General features: G+C 45.1%; 1 protein-coding gene across 2 annotated transcripts in view; it reads left to right on the top strand.

The window, feature by feature from the left end:
- Positions 1–673: 673 nt before the first annotated feature.
- Positions 674–19645, top strand: part of FAM171A1 (family with sequence similarity 171 member A1) — a 90338-nt gene continuing 71366 nt past the window's right edge. For both annotated transcript variants that reach the window (XM_010365604.2, XM_030941280.1), the window contains exon 1: positions 674–744. In XM_010365604.2, coding sequence (XP_010363906.2) covers positions 699–744 — 46 coding nt within the window. In that variant the 5' untranslated portion in view covers positions 674–698. The remainder of the gene's footprint in view (positions 745–19645) is intronic.

The following is a 19645-nucleotide window of genomic DNA, read 5'->3' as shown; positions in this document are numbered from 1 at the left end:
AAAATAAAATAAATAAAATAAAATAAAATGAAATAAAATAAAATAAAAAAAAAACAGCACAACCAGACCTCATTTTTAGATAGCAATGTTTATAAGTAGTTTTATGCTTCATGTTAGTGACCCCAGGCCTGTAGGATAAAACCAGCCCTTATCTGTGGCATTCAAGTCTCTAAAGCTGAATGCGACCCCTGCCTCTCTCCGGTCATGACTTCCTGGCCCTGCCTTTCCTCAGTGTCTGCACATCTTGCTTCCAACATACGCCTTTCTGCATCTCTTTTCTTTGTCTGACGGCCCCTCCCTGCATCCTGTTTCCGTGACTGGGAAAGGCCTATATTTTTTTCCTGCACAACTGTTGCCACCTTGTCATTTTTTTTTTCTTCTCCCAGAGGAGCTCTATCTGGGAAGCTCTCCTACTAGACAGAGCGGGGCAGCTCCAGCGCTGGTCAACTCTTCAGTCCTTGCATCACCCGGACCCACTGTGGGGCTGCAGATGAGGAGAACTGTCTTCTCTTTTTACATTGTGCTGGAGGATGCATAAGTCTGTCTGTGGAATACATCTTTTAAAGTAAAACTGCTTGTCAAAGCACATGTGCGTTGGTGACTTTGGTGATGGTTGTTGCCAGATTTCCCCGCAGAGGGGCCATTCACACTTGTATTCCTACCGGGAGTGAACGTCGAATGCCCGTTTTGCCACAGTTATGCCAACACGGTATATTATCCAACGTTTGGATTTCTGCCAGTCAGGTAAGAACCTGGCATCTCACCTTTGAGATCAGAAACTGGGATTTCTGGGATTCCACCTGGGCTTTCCTGCTTATTGAAAGGCAAGCACAAAAGTTATTGGATGGAGGTGTCCTGTGCATTCTATCCTCACTATGTCAGCATCTTGGAAGGTCTGGAGCCTGCAGACTGGAATGGTTTCTTAGAACCAGGGTAGCCAGACACATGGACTCACCCCAGGATTGCTCTCCTACGAGCAGGGTCCCACAAAGCCTGTCACCTGACAGTTGTTGACTTTACTATGCGGGATGCCACAGAACAAACACGCAGCGTGAATGGCCCGGTGAGAGATGAAGGCCACGCGCTGCCCTCCTAGGGCACCACCCCTGGTGCATCTCAAGCATTCCAGAGGCAGTCTGACACTCTAAACAGAAAATATAACTGCTCAGCAAACCCAGAAATCCCAGTCGTTCAAATAAGATAAACCATCGTGCACAAGGGTCCTTGTTGTAAACTTAAGAGTAATGAAAACCTGGAAACAACTTGTGAGTTCAAAATAGGGAATAATTATATGACCTATCTGTAAGATGAAAGGGTAAGTTATCTGTAACGTGAGGTTTAGTGACCAGGGAAAATAATTACATGCTAAAGTGAAGTTAAAACTGTAAAAATATATATGTAACATAACCTCCCTGCTAGGTAAAGAAAAATTTGCACAAAAACATACCTGGGGGAAATATACTAAGATGTTAGGTTTAGTGGCTTCTGGGAGCTAGGGTTGTGTATTTGGGATTACATTTTTCTTTCTGTTTCTTTTTATTTTTTCTGTATTTTCTACCTTATATTGATAGTCAGGGGACAAGGGCAAGGGGAAAGAGGTAAAAATCACACACCTCTCCAGCCCCTCCTTGTCTCCAATAAAGAGGACATTAGAGCTTCTTAAGGTCTGAGCTTGGGACTAGGGAGTTGGGGGGACACCAGCTGAGTCCCAGGGAGGTAAGGCGATGGCTTGCTAGCATGATCAAGGTTTCTGTGATCTTGATTAGTGAGAATATAGTAAATTCTTTGGGTTGAAGAAATTTGCTGAGACCTTTTTGAGTAAGTATTTGCCCAGATGCAAGTGCTAAGTCTGTTAGAAGAAGGGTTTAATGTGGTATTGAAAGGTGATTCTCCAGGCTGCTGTCACAAGCACCCTCTACAGCAGAGAAATTGTCATTGAGAAGGAAGCTCAGCCATTTCTCATAATAACGATGATGAGAACAACAGCCCACACTGTGAAAGGCTAGCCACGGGCCTGCACAGATGTGAATGTTCCACACATATCAAACCGCACAACTAACATTCAAAGTACAGTGTTCTCGATATTAATACTCAACCCGTTTTGCAGATGGGAGAAACCAAAACAAAGGAAGAGGAGATAACTTGCGCCCATCACAGCCAGGACATGACAGAACAGCTTGGCTCCAGAGTGGAACCACTCTGCCTTTCCATGTTAGATGGATCCAAGGACAGGCGGAAATGTCTGTCTTCATTGTGGTAGGGATTACACAGGTGTATATGTGTGTCCAACTTCATTAAACTGTATACTTCATTAAAATGGATGGACTTTAGTATGTCTAAATTATACCTCAATGAGGTTGGTTTTAAAAAATAAGAAAAAGGCCTGAGGGTGACCTTTTCCCAAATTCCGAACTGGAGTCTGAGATTGTACCATTCTGATGTGAGGAAAGGCAAGGCCCAGCTAAAACTCAGTCACCCATCCTGGAGGAACCGGAGAGACAGGGCGCCCAGACAGCACCGACCAGCCCCCTCTCTGCAGCCGCAGGCCAGGCTGGGGTGGCAGGGGTGCTGGCTTGGGAGTTGCTCCTGGGCTCATGCAAAGTGACAGGAATGTGGCAGCGGATGCTCCCTGACCCCCCCACCTGGGCATGCCAGGAATGTGTGCCATTTCGGGGTTGGCATCTTTGGAGTTGGGATGAAATGCCTTGATCTGCCCCAGCAAACAAGAAGAGTGCTGGAGTCCTGGAACTCTTTCCCCCGAAACAATGGGATGCAGAAAACTGCAGCATCCCATTATTTGTTCCTGTCACACAAGGAAATGCAGAGCCCAGGCCAGAATGGAAATCAGGAGTCAGCTTGCTTCATCGAGAACACCTCGGTCCCAATTTTAGGTCAGGCCAGGGGTATTGGACAGCTTGGCCAGATGGACTCAGTAATCCGTGTTCCTTATACAAAGGGCTTAATTCACACCCCAGGCAAATGACAGTCTTCCCTGTATGGCCAGCCTCAAAAAGACATAGAAATAGTTAAAACCGCCAAAGTTAAGATCTGCAAGTGCCTAGGGTCTACTGTGTTTGAGAATTGGATATTTGGTCAGTCCGATTGTTTAATAAGAGCTCTAAAACATGCCACATGGAGATTTCGTTTTTTGCTAGGAATGTTAAGATCTCAGCGGCGATGGTGACGTGCATTCAGCCCTTTGTTATAATAACACACGACGTGGCCTCCTATTTTGAAATCCTTTTCCAGTTGTAGGGTGACGGCTTATCCTACCAGATACTGCATGACCAGACGCTTGGCGTGCCACACTTCACATTATGGGGTTCTGGCAGTGGAAACTGACTGGGGAGGCACAGTGTCAACAGGAAATATCTGCCAGCAACACAGAAAAGGCTTCAGGAAAGATAACAGGAGGAGAGGCCAGATCCCGTCGTTGCCTTGCACTGTGCAGACCGAGGAAGTGGGGAGTGATTCCGCCTTGTACGGAGCATGTGGATTCCCACGAAGTTCTCTTCTGTCCTGGCAGGAAACAGATCAACCTTCGCCTAGGGAAGGTGGAGGCTTGCTTTTCTCTGATCACACTCTCTTGCAAATCTTAAAGCAGTTTCCATAAACATATTTTATTTCTTCCAAATTAAGGATGACAACGTGAACGGTGAATGGCATTATTCACCGTGGGGAGCTGTTTTCCTTCACCCTCGGGATGTTTATGTATGCCCCTCCATTTTCTTCGGCATTTGGATGTGATTTCTTATGAAAGACTTGGGAATCTGCAAAAACTCACAAGTTAGAAACCTACCAGTGCTCTGATCTCTCCTGCATTTTAAAAGTGGTCAATTGCTTAATTGTAAGAAAGTTGGCTTGTTACAGTGTCTCTAATTGATTTAAAGGCAGTCCATGGTTTATATGTTTTCATCTTCAGGTTCTTTCTAGGCTGGTTCTTTAGGAGGAAGATTAAGTGTTAATCTTGGACCCTTGGTACCAGAGTTAAGACAACGAGGACAGAGAAGTTCCAAGAGGGAAAATTTTAGGTCAAGGAAAGAAAGGATTTTCTAATATCCAGAGCCATACAGGCATGGAATGGGCTGGCTGCCCAGGGCTGGGAAGTGAGTGGCAAACTCTGAAAGCATTTCAGCCACCAGTGCTGGAGTTTTTCCTCCTGAGGCTGCTGGGCCCTGGGAAAGGAGGTTTACTGCTGCAAAGCAGCATGGAGGGGTATTCCTGCGGGTCAGAGTGGGAATTCCCGGTGTGTTTCCACGGAGGTGGAATCGTGCTCCCATCCGGTGCCATGGGACTCTACATGTCTCTGGAGCTGGTTTCTGGGCCAGTGCTTTGTTCCTGGCACACAGGGAGATGCAGAGCCCAGGCCAGAATGGAAATCAGGGCTCTGCTTGCTTCATCAAGAACATCTCGCTCAAAAGTAGAGTATAAAAAAGTGCAAGACCAGGCACAGTGGCTCAACCCTGTAATCCCAGCACTTTGGAAGTAGAGCAAGCTCTACTTTTACTTAGTGTCAGCATAGCATTTTATCTTTAAAGGGTTCAGAGGCTTAAAAAATATTGGAAAGCTCCCCACCAGAGCAGCAGGCTCGTTTGGAGTTCAGCAGTGAGTGAGCAACAGAGCTTTAGACTCAGAGTGGCAGTCCAAGTGAGCATACCCTTGCTGCTTTGTTTGGAACTTGAAGAGGCCGAGGTGGGTGGATCACCTGAGGTCAGGAGTTCGAGACCAGCCTGGCCAACATGGTGAAACCCCCATCTCTACTAAAAATAAAAAACCAGGTGTGGTGGTGGGCACCTGTAATCCCAGCTACTTGGGAGGCTGAGGCGGGAGAATCGCTTAAACCTGGGAGGTGGAGTTTGCAGTGAGTCAAGATTGCACCACTGCACTCCAGCCTGGGCAACAAGAGCAAAATATCGTCTCAAAAAAAAAAAAAAAAAAAATTGCTGAACTCAGTAGTTGATTTACATTCCGGTGCCAAAGTTTTAAAAAGAGTAACGAACAGTTCAGTTTGCAGCCAGACACCTCTGTGAACCACAGTCTGAGCTGCACAGCCCTGGGGGTATGGAGGACGGGAGAGGTCCCTGAGAATGTGGAGCCCTCCGAGGCTTGTGCATACCCCCAATGTTGCCCCACTGGCTCTAACCAGAGCAAGCTCTACTTTTACTTAGTGTCAGCATAACATTTTATCTTTAAAGGGTTCAGAGGCTTAAAAAATATTGGAAAGCTGCCCACCAGAGCAGCAGACTCGTTTTGGAGTTCAGCGGCGAGCGAGCAACAGGGCTTTAGACTCAGAATGACAGTTGGAGGGGGCAGCATCCCCTCCATTTCCAACCTTGCTGCTTTGTTTAGAACTTGAAGCATGTTTTCTTTCCTATTCTTCTTTCAAACTAACTTTTATAGGCAGGGGGCTTTTGATCCTCTCTTTCGATGACCCGATCTGGTCAGATTCAAAAGGCGGTGCCTGGAACGTGAATGGGAGGCAGCCATGGTATAACAGGAAGTGCACAAGCTTTAGAAGATGCACGCTTGAATCTCAGCTCTGCTGGGTGCCAGCTGGGTGCCATGGGCAGGTCACTCACCTTCTCCGAGCCGGTTTCCTTGTCTTTAAAAATGGGGCTAATCTCACATACCTCACTGTAACAGTAAATAATCACATAATATACGTGAGCAACATTCACATGTAGGATGAGGCCTTCAGTTTCACGGACACCTTGGACTAGCACCGTCTAAGCATCATTTTTCTTAGAGCTGTTGGCAAAGCCATACTGACTGTGAATGAGAGAAAATACCCTGTCACATGCATAGAAAAGGCTAGGCAGAGGAGAATTTTCCTTTCTCTCCCGGGCCTTGGAGGCTTCTGTTCTTCCAGGGGGAAAACATGATGCCGCCTTCTTTATCTTGAGAGCAACCACCTCCCACTCTATGCCTCCCAGGTGGGGTGGGGCGGCTTACTAGGGGACTGTGGGTCAGGAAGAAACCAGGGACTGCATTTCCTACTAAGCCACTCAGAAGAATGCTGTAGAGCTTGTTTAGGGGGAAATCCCAGGATATATGGAGATAAAGCTAAATTTATTTCTCATTTTTAATGCCGGGAGAGCGATCCGATCTGTTTGAAGGAAACAAAAGCATTTACCCAGGGAAGGCAAACGTTACTTCCTGCAGAGTAGAGCCTTCCAATGCCATTCCCTACCTTTGCAGCAAGTGGGTCAAAAATAACTACAAGGGAATATAGGCTTAATTTTTTTTCTCCTATCTTCTTCCTCCCCTCTAATTCATTGAAATGTCAAATGCAAAAATAGACAATCTTGCAACAAATACTTCGAGAATATACCCATGCTGCAGAAAGCATGTGCTTGTAAAGATACAGAATCCTGCCCAGTCTCTGCAAACAGAAATGCTTAGACCCTGAGTGTAAAATAAGTGGCCTGTTTTTTCTTTTTAAAGGCAACAACTGTAAATGTGTATTGTTTGAGGCATGGGAGCAGCAGCCTGTGGGTGGGCCTGTCAGGCTGTAACTGCATTAAGAGCAGGGATAAGGCTCGGAACAGAGGTACGCCCCAGCAGCCCATCATTCCAGCAGTCCTAGGTTCCCTGTATCTCTTACTGGCCTGGACTCAGCCCCTCCTGGAGGGCTTTGTCTTCCCAGTCTTGCTCCAAGAACCACCTGCTTGGGGTCCATCCTGCCACAGAGCTGCTTTCCAGCTACAGAGAGATGGAAAGGGAAGGAGGAGACCCTCTGGAGGCTTCAGGCTTAAACCCAATGGGTCTTTTTTTTTTTTTTTTCAGACAGAGTCTCACTCTGTCACTCACTGCATCCTCTGCTTCCCAGGTTCAAACAGTTATCCTGCCTCAGCCCCCCGAGTAGCTGGGACTACAGGCACGCGCCACCACGCCTGGCTCATTTTTTAGTATTTGTAGTAGAGATGGGGTTTCACCATGTTGGCCAGTCTGGTCTCAAACTCCTGACCTCAAGTGTTCCTCCTGCCTCGGCCTTGCAGAGTGCTGAGATTACAGGCGTGAGCCACTGCGCCCAGCCCCAGTGGGTCTTTATACTAGAAGGAGTTTTCATTTTAAAGACAGGTCAGTTGGAGAGAACATTTGGTGTTGGGTTGCAGAACAGGTTAGGCTGTGGGAAAGGGGCCAGGCTGGTCACGGTACTCTGCATTCAAGGCAGTGGGTCACAAGACCAGACCGGTTTGCATCTCAGCTCTGCCATTTGTAGGGCATGTTTAACCTTCTTAGGTCACCCTTTCCTTTACAACAACCACAGGTATTACCTGCTGTAACCTGTGTCACGACATTACTATTAAGATCAAATGAGAGAAACCATGTGATGATTTATTGGAAACTAGATTATCTCGTACATATATAAGATGTGGTTTGGGGATTTAAAAATTTTTTTTCGTTCCTCTTACCCACCAAATTCCTCCTTCACCAAACACTTTCCCCCAGTCTGCACCCGCCCCCACACATGCATCGCAACAGAAACTGGAAACTGGCCATTCTTTTATATATTGGGTTTTTCAAGGCCAGAAAGAAAATTTAACCGTCAAGTATCACTGGCTAGTCAAGCCAACTCTTTTACTTTTAGGCTAGTGCGTCCTACACCCAAAGACGACTTGTATTTGTTACTCAACAACAAATACCAGAGACCTACAAACATTAAGAGATTAGAGGTTAGAAATTAAACATACCTTTTGTGTTCTTTCCTCCTAATTGAACATTTTACCCAATCACTAAGCAAAAATAATTTAACTATCACTGAAAGTTTGCTGTGTTTAAATATTAGCAGCACAGATAAATATTACCTGTGATTTTAATTCATTTGTTTTTCACATTGGAGAAAAGAAGGCATAAAAAATGCAGATTTCCTGCAAGTCCTCAGGAAAGTCTTTAGAAGTTAGGTGGGATTAGATTCTTCCCCTCCAAATACTTCGTTTTCTTTGTAGATTCAAGTTCACATGCTATTGAGTATTTCATTTTAAATGTGGGCAGTTGTCAGCCAAGACTTTGAATGCTGTGGTTTGCTTTACATAGCTTTTAAATCATGAGTTGTGAGCCAATGTTCAGCTCATTGGTTATTTCAGTAAATATGTGCATTAAAAAAATAATATAAACTTGCCCAGGCACAGTGGTTTACGCCTGAATCCTAACACTGGGACGCCAAGGCAGGAGGATTGCATGAGACCAGGCATTCAAGACCAGCCTGGGCAACATAGAGAGACCCCATCTCTATAAAAAATAAAAATAACAACCAGACATGGTAGTGTGTGCATATAGTCCCAGCAACTCGGGAGGCTGAGGTGGGAGAATCGCTTGAGCCTGGGAGGCCGAGGCCTCAGTGAGCCATGGTCATGCCCTTGCACTCCAGCCTGGGCAACAGAATAATGCCCTCTCTCAGAAATAATAATGAGTTAAATTTGGTTTCTGCTTGTTCCTAATTTGTATTATGTTTAAGTTCATATTTATATTATATACATCCATTAATTTATTGCTTACAGATTACATAATAAATGAGCAAGAAAGCTGAATATTGAAAATACAAAGTAGGACTAGGTTTGCAATAAGGAATAGTTGTTTGTGCTAAGATTATATTAGGTTTTTTAAGTTGTAGAAATAACAATTTATGGAAATATTGATTAAAATAGGCTTAGTCAACTGGGTGCAGTGTCTCACATCTGTAATCCCAGCACATTGACAGGCTGAGGCAGGTGGATCACATGAGGTCAGGAGTTCGAGACCAGCCTGGCCAACATGGTGAAACCCCCATCTTTACTGAAAATGCAAAAATTTGTTGGCTGTGGTGTCTGCTCCTCGATTACTGCTTGTGATGACCTAAATGTAGCTTTGCAACCCTTCAGGTTTAAAAAGGAAGTAAAATGATCAGTGCTGTAAAAACAAACCCTAATACCCACTAATGCTTGGAGTGGAAAACCCTCAGATTCTGCTTCTTGGAAGGCTGGACCCATGTGGCATACGCTAGAATGACATGGACTTTTTTTGGTTTTTGGGGTTTGTTTTTTTTTTTTTTTTGAGACAGAGTGTCGCTCTTGTTGCCCAGACTGGAGTGCAGTGGCGCAATGTGCACTTGGGAGGCTGAGACAGGAGAACTGCTTGAACCCGCGAGGTGGAGGTTTCAGTGAGCCAAAATCATGCCACTGTACTCCAGCCTAGACAATGGAGCAAGACTCCATTCAAAAAATAATAGAAATAAAATAAAATAGAGTTTGTCAAGATAAGATATCCGAGCTATTCAGTATCTTTAAAAACTTTCTGCTTTTGAAAACTCAATGTTAGCAGATGTTTGTCTATTTACAAGATTTCCTTTTGTAACCTCCCCCTAGCATTTATTAATTTTCACAAAGAGGTAGTAATTTTGCTTTTGCTTTCTGGCATTAGAGTATATGCCCTTCCTAAGTAAATCCTATGTACTCTGATTGTATACTTGCAAGTGGGGTATAATGTGTTGTAGTTGGATTGTGTGCCTGACAACCACTGATTTTGAAAGACGGATGTTAATCTGGACAGCATGAGAGTGACAATGTTGTTTAACATTTCCTAATGAAAGTAAAATTTTTCTGAGCCCGGTGGCTGATGCCTGTAATCCCAACACTTTGAGAGCCGAGGTGGATTACTTGAGGCCAGGAGGTTAAGACCAGCATGGGCAACATGGCTGGACCTCATCTCTACAAAAAAATTAAAAAATAAAAAATGAGCCCAGTATGGTGGCATGTGCCTTTGGTCCCAGTTACTTGGGAGGCTGAGGTAGGAGGATCGCTTGAGCCCAAGAATTCGAGGCTGCAGTGAGCTATAGCCACTATACTGCAGCCTGGAAAACAGAACAAAACCCTGTCTCAAAAAAATAAAAAAGGTTTTAATTCCCCACATTGCCTCTGTGCTCCTAAATAAGACTTATTGGTTGGTTGATTAGAAAGGAAACATCACAGTATTGGAAGAATATACTCACGGTTTTGTGATGGTAGAATTGTTTTGAGATCTTCTTCAAGTCGCTTTGTTTATTTGTTTGTTTGGAGACGGAGTTTCGCTCTTGTTGCCCAGGCTGGAGTGCAGTGGTGTAATCTTGGCTCGCTCGATTCTACTGCCTCAACCTCCTGAGTAGCTGGGATTACAGAAGCCTTTCACCACGCCTGGCTAATTTTTTGTATTTTTAGTAGAGATGGTGTTTCACCATGTTGGCCAGGCTGGTCTCGAACTCCTGCCCTCAGGTGATCCACCCGCCTCAACCTCCTAAAGTGCAGGGATTACAGGCGTGAGCCACCGCGCCCGGCCTCAAGTCACTTTCTACTGTAAGATGAAATCTTCACTATTTAATCCTGTATATGGCCTGTTAGGGCAGCCTGTTAGAATCTCATCTGTGTCATGTCAGGGTTGCAGGTTCAGCCTCCATATGGCCTGTGTATATGACATGCAGTTGCACCCTGCAAGCAAATGGGAATTTGCAGCGTTTGTGTGGATTCCAACTTTCTGAAAAACAAGTCAAGGTATTTGCCCTCTTGCTGGTGGGCCGATGGTGTCATCCTCATGTTCCTGGGTCAGCACATGGAAGCAGGAAATAAGGTCACCCAACAGAGAGCCTTTCGACAGTACCCTGGATCTAAGTGGATATCCACACCTGTGAACTGCAGTGACCGAAAGCCCTGGAGAGGGTTCCTTGTCTCCGGAATCACTGAGTGTTTTTGAAAGGCATGTGGCATGATGGAAAGCCATGCTCTAGGAAGCTTGGTCTGGCGGGAGCGTTAGTCATGATGGGTGTCAGCTGGACTTAGTTCTGGTGAGAAGGTGGATAGGACCTAACCGAGCAGAAGAAAAAGAACCTGGATGGAACTGCTGCTTCTCCGGGTGCAGATAGTTGTGCTTAAGATGTGGCTTTCAGCCACTGCCCTCATTTATATTTTTGGGGGGTCATCCTTGAGACTCTTCACCTTAAATCTGATGGTCATGATCCTTGAGATTCTTCACCTTAAATCTGATGGTAGTGACTGTCCATTGAAAAAGAATGGCTATGCCAGGCACAGTGGCTCACACCTGTAATCCCAGCACTCCCAAAGAGGCTGAGGCGGGTGGATCACCTGTGGTCAGGAGTTTGAGACCAGCCTGGCCAATATGGTGAAACCTCGTCTCTACTAAAAATACAAAAAATTAGCCAGGTGTGGTGGGGCATGCCTGTAGTCCCAGCTACTTGGGAGACTGAGGCAGGAGAATCGCTTGTACCCAGGAGGCAGAGGTGACAGTGAGCCGAGATCGTGCCACTGCACTACAGCCTGGGTGACAGAGCAAGACTGTCAAAAAAAAAAAAAAAAAAAAAAAAAGAATGGCTAATCCTAAAAGGGTTAAATAAATTACATTGATACTGATGACAATGATATAAGAATTTTTCCTCTGCAGAATTTAAATATTTTAATTTGACTTTTTCAAAGAAGAACCCCAAATACTTTACCTGTCATAACCTCAGTGAAACACCTGAATTGAAATCTGAAATTTAAAATCTTCTCAATCACGTTAGTCAGATAAATGCACATCTGAATGTGAAGATGGAGGCCTGCCCCAGCAAGAAACATACAGTCAAGTTGCACACGAGCCCCATGCCCGTGATACATTTATCACGGTATCCATGGATTGTGCTCTATTTGTACAATTACTTTGCATGGTCATGTCCGTGCCATCAGACCCCGTTCTGATGATATTTTGGGGGCAGTTACACTAAGATCTCTGCCCAGGCCGCTCTCCTCACCTGTGTTGAGAGAGGATCTGAAGTTTGAAGTTAGTCTTCCTCCTATGTCTGTCCCCGTGTCCACGCACAGGCGCATAGGCACCAGCAAGCCTTTCTCTGATTTTAGGGCTGGACTTCCACCATGGTTCACCCCATAGTGTCCTTCTGTGGCAGTTCAATTTGCATATTGGATGTACAATTGATCACTTCCCTGCTCAAAAATCTTCAGTGAATTTTTGCTGTCCAAAATCTGAAATGTTTCATTCACTCTTCCTATCCTTTTTATTAGACAGATCTTGCTCTGTCACCCAGGCTGGAGTACAGTGATGTGATCACTTCTCACTGCAGCCTCAAACTTCTGGCCTCAAGCCATTTTCCCTCCTCAGCCTCCTGAGTAACTGGGACTACAGGCATGCACACCACACCAGGCTAAACTTTTAATTTTATGTAAAGACAAGGTCTCACCCAGGTTGGTCTTGAACTCCTGGCATCAAGCGATCGATCCTCCCGCTCAGTCTCCTGAGTTACTGGGATTATAGGCGTGAGCCACAGCACCCAGCCCTCCATTCGTTTCTTTTATAGACATTATAGAGTCGGGAAGGTGACTTGAGAGGTTCATCACGTCTGATACTGAGTCTTTTATTGTGCTTACCTAACCAGACATTGTCTCTCTCTGGACAAATATTTTCTGTGATCTAGAATGTACTGTTTATTCATGCAACCTAAACTTTTACAAAGCTCTTCCTTGCAGCAAGTATAAATAAAACTAGTTTTGCACCAGTACTTTGTTCATGGCGTATCTTCACCAAGAAAACCTCCAGTCATCTACTATTTTAAATTACAAGTTTTATTATTATTCAGGTGTGGTGAGGCCAACAGACCAGTAGAGGATGGGCAGCTATGGAGAAGATAGTTACTTGGCCGGACACTATTGCTCACGCCTGTAATCCCAGCACTTTGGGAGGCTGAGGCAGGTGGATCACTAGAGGTCAGGAGTTTGAGACCAGCCTGGCCAACATGGGAAACCCCATCTCTGCTAAATACAAAACTTAGCCAGGTGTGGTGACTCACGCCTGTAGTCCCGGCTACTTGGGAGGCTGAGGCAGGAGAATCACTGGAACCTGGAAGGCAGAGGTTACAGTGAGCCGAGATTGCACCACTGCAGTCCAGCCTGGGCAACAGAGCGAGATGCTGAAGAGAGAAAAAGAAAGAGAGAGAGAGAAGTTAAAAGAAAAGAAAAGTTACCCACAGTTCCCACGAGGAGGGCTACACCATACCAGGCAGGGCCACACAGAGAAACACCAGGCCCACCCAGGTGGCCAAGGGAGCAGGAGAAAATGTGGGCAGGGCCCTTTGTTGAGGTTTTCTCAGGAAGGAATGGACGAGGCAGGGTATGCGGCCGCGGCAGGTTCAGGGTTGGCTTAATTTGACTAATTGTGATGGGTTCTGGGGCACAGGAGCTCACTCCAGTTGCCTGGTACCTGGCCCTGGGGTGATCAGGGCAGGGAAGGGTGGACTGGAATATAACAGCCCCTAGGGGATGTGGCTGGGGTGTGGGCTCTGGATTGACAGGCTGCAGCTGAAAGTCATGCTCACGGAGCAGTAGTTTACGATCTCCAGGAACTAGTGATGGGAGGGGTAGTCCCTATATGCCCAGCAAAGCTCTGAGATGTCAAAGCATCAAAATTAGAGAACACAAAGACACAGTTAATACACCTACTCCCCCTGACAGTCCCATCTCAGTTATGAGTAGCTACATAACCTTGAAGGAAAACCTCAAGTTCCTCATCTTGCAGAATGAAGGGTTGAGGATTATAGCACATCCGAAAGCCCGTTGTTTCATGCTTTGGGGAGAAAGCCTCTGACACTTTCTGCAACTTTTTCTCCATTGCCAGTCTCTTTGGGTTTGTTCCACTGGGAAGATGCACCATCACCCCGGGGGAATCGTCCTGTCCCTGCATGCCTGTGGCATGAACGACACTTTCTCGATGTGGCTCCTGCACAAGGAGGGCAGGTCAGCAACGGGCCATCCTAGGACTTGACTTAATCTCTTTCATACGTAGACTTTTCTGCCGACGCTTGTACTCCTAACTCCTTTGACTGATGGGCACTCTTGGGCATGTCATCATTGACCCTGCACCTCTCCTAACTTCAGTTCTTGGTCTGAGCCAAGTGATTATTTGGTACAATATATACGTCTGTGACCCATTTGGCAGGTGACATTTAAGAACACCAGTGTGAAGGATAATTGAAAATAGCATCAACTTGCAAGTGTAAGACAAAATATGGTAGAGCCTCTGTGCTGCCACTTGGAAAAACAGCTTTCCATTGTCTGTTACAGCATTATGAATTGAGATGGCAGTGAAGGGGTGGCTGGAACTCTTATTTCTCCAGGCAAGAGAGGGAAATCCAGTCCCTTGTATTGATGTCGCTGCCTGGACATGAGCTATAAAGGTTAAAAGACGAAAGGTTGCTCCATTTGACACGAACTAAGAGCCATTCTAGAAACTTAAACTGTGTGGAAAATACTGTATGCTGATATTCGCTGTGGAAAAAAATCACCAAGAACAGTGCTGCACTGTTCAGAATAGTTAAATTTTATCCCCCCATAGATAAAGCAGGAAATTTCAATTGTGTGTGGTTTTAAAGTTCTTAGAAAACTCCTATAAATTATAAAAATAATTATAAAAACTCCTATAAATTATAAAAATATTTCATAAATTTCATAAATATTGAGGTAAATCAGGACTTTATTTATTTATTTATTTATTTATTTATTTATTTATTTATTTTGAGATGGAGCTTTGCTCTTGTCACCCAGGCTGGAGTGCAGTGGCACGATCTTGGCTCACTGCAACCTCCACCTCCTGGGTTCAAGCGATTCTCTTGCCTCAGCCTCCAAAGTAGCTGGGATTACAGGTACCTGCCACCATGCCTGGCTAATTTTTGTATTTTTAGTAGAGACGGGGTTTCACCATATTGGCCAGGCTGGACTCAAACTCCTGACCTCAGGTGATCCACCTGCCTTGGCCTCCCAAAGTGCTGGGATTATAGGTGTGAGCCACCATGCCTGACCTTAATCAGGACATTGTAAGGTTTCATGACTTGTAGGCGTCAGCAGAGTTTACCATGCTTTACCATTAATACAGAATTTGTTCAATCAGACGTAGAAAGCAGAAATGGTGTTTCACTAAACACATGCACATTTTTGAATGTTAAATGAGTGGCAACTGGAAACCTAATTAGCATATCACTTTAATTCTGCTCCTGGAGTTTACTGCTTGTGATGACCTAAATGTGGCTGTGCAACCCTTCAGGTTTAAAAGGGAACTAAAATGATCAGTGCTATAAAAACAAATAAAATACCCACTAATGCTTGGAGTGGAAAACCTTCAGATTCTGCTTCTTGTAAGGATGGACTCATGTGGCACATTCTAGAATGACATGGGTTTTTCGTTTGTTTTTGGGGTTTTTTTTTTTTTTTTTTTGAGATGGAGTTTTACTCTTCTTGCCCAGGCTGCAGTACAGTGGCATACTTTCGGCTCACGGCAACCTTCACCTCCTGTGTTCAAGCAGTTCTGCTGCTTCAGCCTCCCTAGTAGGTGGAATTGCAGGTGCCCGTCACCACGCCCAGCTAATTTTTTGTATTTTTAGTAGAGACGGGGTTTCACCATGTTGACCAGGCTGGTCTTGAACCCCTGACCTCAGGTGATCCACCCACCTTGGCCTCCCAAAATGCAGGGATTACAGGTGTAAGCCACCGCACCTGGCCAAGAACAACATGTTAAACTAATGGAGCTAAGTGGCTGGCAGGCGGGGGTCTAAGTGTGGTGTAAAGAGCAGGAATAGGTAGAATTTACTAAGGGAAATGGGCAATCTTGGCCATCCCCAGCAGAGGATGATTTAAGAATTCGAAAACCCACTTCTTTAAACAAAAAGACATTACCCAAAAATTGGGACTGTCTTATCTCTTTTCTTTTCTCTGACTCCCTTATTTCTTCTCTAGGACCCTAGTCCACTCCTCTCCTGCCTAAATGTCTTCATACTGTTCCATGGATTCCTTAGTGACCCAAGAATTATGAAAAGTCTGAGATTCTGCCAAGCTTGGAAGCTAATGAGCCAGCCTAGCACGGTTTGATAGAAGTTGGTGGAGACATGATACTTCCTGGTCAGAGATAAGGGATGTTTATTACTCACAGCAGCAGTAGTAGCCAGAGTGTCAGCATTCTGGCTCCAGTTCCCTGAACCCCATTTCCCACAGGAGCAATGCAAAGAGGGCCAGAGGATACCTGCACATGCAATGGCTTACTTTATAGGAGAGAAATCCTGAGCTTCAGGGACCCATATCTTTTCCGAGAGGTACCAAGCATACCTACTGTTTGCTCTAGAGGGAGACACCTCTCTATCTTGCATAGCTGTTCACTAAAGAAACATCCTTGAAGAGGGCTAGGTACGGTGGTTCATTCCTGTAATCCCAGCACTTTGGGAGGCCGGGTGGATTACCTGAGGTCAGGAGCTCAAGACCAGCCTGGCCAACATGGCAAAATCCTGTCTCTACTAAAAATACAAAAAAAAAAAAAAAAATAGCTGGGCGTGGGGGCTGCCTGTAATCCCAGCTACTTGAGAGGCTGAGGCAGGAAAATTGCTTGAACCAAGAAGACAGAGGTTGTAGTGAGCCGAGATCGCGTCACTGCCCTCCAGCCTGGGCGACAGAGCCAGACTCCGTCTCAAAAACAGAAACATCCTTGAAGAGACAGCTCAGAACAGAGAGCACAGTCAGTATCTTGCCCACAATATGTAAAGAACTACTTAAGAGACCCATGGAGAATTGTCTTGCCAATGGCTTCTGCTGTTCCTCCAGCTCTCCATGTCCTTGGGAATTGTCCACAGCAGGTATGAGAGAGAGAAAAAAGAATCTTCCAAGAACCATAGCCAGGCATGGTCAGCTCCTTCCATGAACTTTCTCAGGAGGTCTTTTGTAAACTTTCTGTAGACTGTTGGTGATCCTCATTTAAGAGTCAAATGTTGGGAAACAATCAGCTAATTATAAAAATGGCTAGCAGTGATTAAGCTCTCACTGTACACAGCTGCAGTGTGTGGGAAGCGCTGTACCCTTGTGATCTCACTACAGCTCTGAGATTATTATGGCAGGGCCATTACCCCATTTCTTACAGATGAGAAAACTCTGCTTAAGAGCAGTAAGCCAGAAGGGGCAGAGATGACCATCAACTCTAGGTTGTCAGTCCAACGCCCTGCACTCTGAATAGCACACTATATTTTTCTGGTTTTTTTGTTTGTTTGTTTGTTTTTGTTTTTTGTTTTTTGTTTTTTTTTCGCGGAGGGGGCTTTCTTAATTGAGAAGCTTTTGGGGGAAAGGGTGCTTTGGAGATTTTGTTTCACCAAATAAAGTTAGTGGAATGCTTGCAAGTGGGGAAAGATCAGGAATACTTTTGTTGCCAGCAGACACCTTACAAAGTCACCACCAGGCAGTCCACCCACCAATCTTACGGTGTTTTCAAGACAGTTGGTATCCATATTTTCTGGACACAGAAATGACAGGCCAAGGAGGCTGTGAACTTGGCCAAGACCACGTGACTGGTTAAGTGAGGAGCCTAGAAACCAGCCCCAGACCATGCAGTCGTGAAATGTGCATTCTGTGCACAGTCCCCAGGAGGAATATTTGTAATGTAAATGCTAAAGTGCCTTGAAATATTTCAGCTTCATCTGAAACAGAAAAGAAAACTTCAATAATAGCTTCACTGTAGCCTGTTTAATATCTTTCTTGGAAAAGATAAGCCCATATGTGTATGATTTAAGCACTGCGCTGACTTCAGCTGCTCCAGGGACCTTTATCTTGTTTTGTAATACTTCAAGTGTTAGAGAGCATTAACACTTAGGCTATTCATAGTTTTTCAGCAAGGCCCTTCAGCTTGCCTTTTTTGCCCTTTTTGTTTTTTGAGACGAAGTCTCGCTCTGTCGCCCAGGCTGGAGTCCAGTGGCGGGATCTCGGTTCACTACAAGCTCCGCCTCCCAGGTTCACGCCATTCTCCCGCCTCAGCCTCCCTAGCAGCTGGGACTACAAGCGTCTGCCACCATGCCCGGCTAAATTTTTTGTGTTTTTAGTAGAGACAGGGTTTCATCGTGTTAGCCAGGACGGTCTCGATTTCCTGACCTCGTGATCCGCCCACCTCGGCCTCCCAAAGTGCTGGGATTACAGGCGTGAGCCACCGCGCCTGGCCCATTTCTTTTTTAATTCTGAAATAATTAGTGAGTCAATTTCTTCACTACTGGCTCCCACATAGCACTTTCTAACTGGTCTCTTCCCAGAGAGAGAAATGACTTGCTAAAAATCATCATCATCATCATCATCATCTTTTTTTTTTTTTTTTTTTTTTTTTTTTTTTGAGAAGGAGTCTCACTCTGTCACCCAGGCTGGAGTGCAGTGGCCAGATCTCAGCTCACTGCAAACTCCGCCTCCCGGGTTTACGCCATTCTCCTGCCTCAGCCTCCCGAGTAGCTGGGACTACAGGCGCCCGCCACCTCGCCCGGCTAGTTTTTTGTATTTTTTTTAGTAGAGACGGGGTTTCACCGTGTTAGCCAGGATGGTCTCGATCTCCTGACCTCGTGATCCGCCCGCCTCGGCCTCCCAAAGTGCTGGGATTACAGGCTTGAGCCACCGCGCCCGGCCCGTCATCATCATCTTAAAGCTGCTTTTTCAAAACAAGTATGTAATTTTACTCTTGTGACAGCCCTAAACAAAAAAATAAATAAATAAAAATAAAACATTAAAAATAAAACTGTAAATGCATATCTGTGGATAAAGACAGATCTGGAAACATCCAAGACACAACAGAGAATCTTTCCCCAACCAGGTTAGGTTGCCTTGGCAACCGTTCCACTGGTGCCTTCCAACAGATCTTTGAAGCTTGGCTAAGGTGTGTACATTAATTTCATAGACAGGCTTCATACTGCTCGTTACCTTAGCAGTTCCCAGATTCTTCCAGAGTCTCAGAAGGGGATTTTGTGCCTTCATGAAAAATTTAAAACATCAACAAAACTGGCCTGGTGCAGTGGCTCACACCTGTAATCCCAGCACTTTGGAAGGCTGAAGCAAGCGGATCACCTTAGGTTAGGAGTTTGAGACCAGCCTGACCAACATGGCGAAACCCCTTCTCCACTAAAAACACAAAAATTCACCAGGCGTGGTGGTGCGTGCCTGTAGTCCCAGCTACCCAGGAGGCTGAGGCAGGAGCATCGCTTGAACCTGGGAAGTGGAGGTTGCAGTGAGCCGAGATCATGCCACTGCACTCCAGCCTGGGTGACACAGTGAGACTGTGTCCCAAAACAAATAAGTAAATAAAATACCAACAAAACAGAAGCATGTTGGGGTGGCTTATTGTGGTGATTTCTTTAGAAATCCTTGTGGGTCCTCTGATCTCCACAGTGTTGCATCACCATCATTTTCTTGTTCAGTAGAGCAGGGTATTGTTTGAAGCTCAGTAAACACATTTACCATATTTACATTTCCATGATATAGTCACTAGATACTTCACTGTATCTGAAAAAAGTAAGGATATTAGCTTTATGGATATGCATTGCTTTTTATGGAAAAGTTCTTAAAAGTTGGAACTATGACTTTTGCTTTTGTTTTTTGGAGCCATATGTAGCATCGTTTTGGTGCTTTGATTCTTATTTCTATTTGAACAGTTACATTCTTTTATTTTAAATTGGTTTGAGTATTTTGGAGAAGTTTCCCGAGATAAATACAATAATCCTATTTTCATATACTCCTTTAAAGCTACATCTAAGTATTTCTGACACTACATCAAGAAGATTGGTTAATTCATGGCCGGGCATGGTGGCTCATGTCTGTAATCCCAGCACTTTGGGAGGCCGAGGCAGGCAGATCACCTG

This window comes from Rhinopithecus roxellana, chromosome 11 (assembly GCF_007565055.1).
Source record: "Rhinopithecus roxellana isolate Shanxi Qingling chromosome 11, ASM756505v1, whole genome shotgun sequence".
Lineage (NCBI taxonomy): Eukaryota > Metazoa > Chordata > Mammalia > Primates > Cercopithecidae > Rhinopithecus > Rhinopithecus roxellana.
The sequence above is the reverse complement of the archived record's forward strand: the minus strand, read 5'-3'. Positions and strand labels throughout refer to the sequence as shown.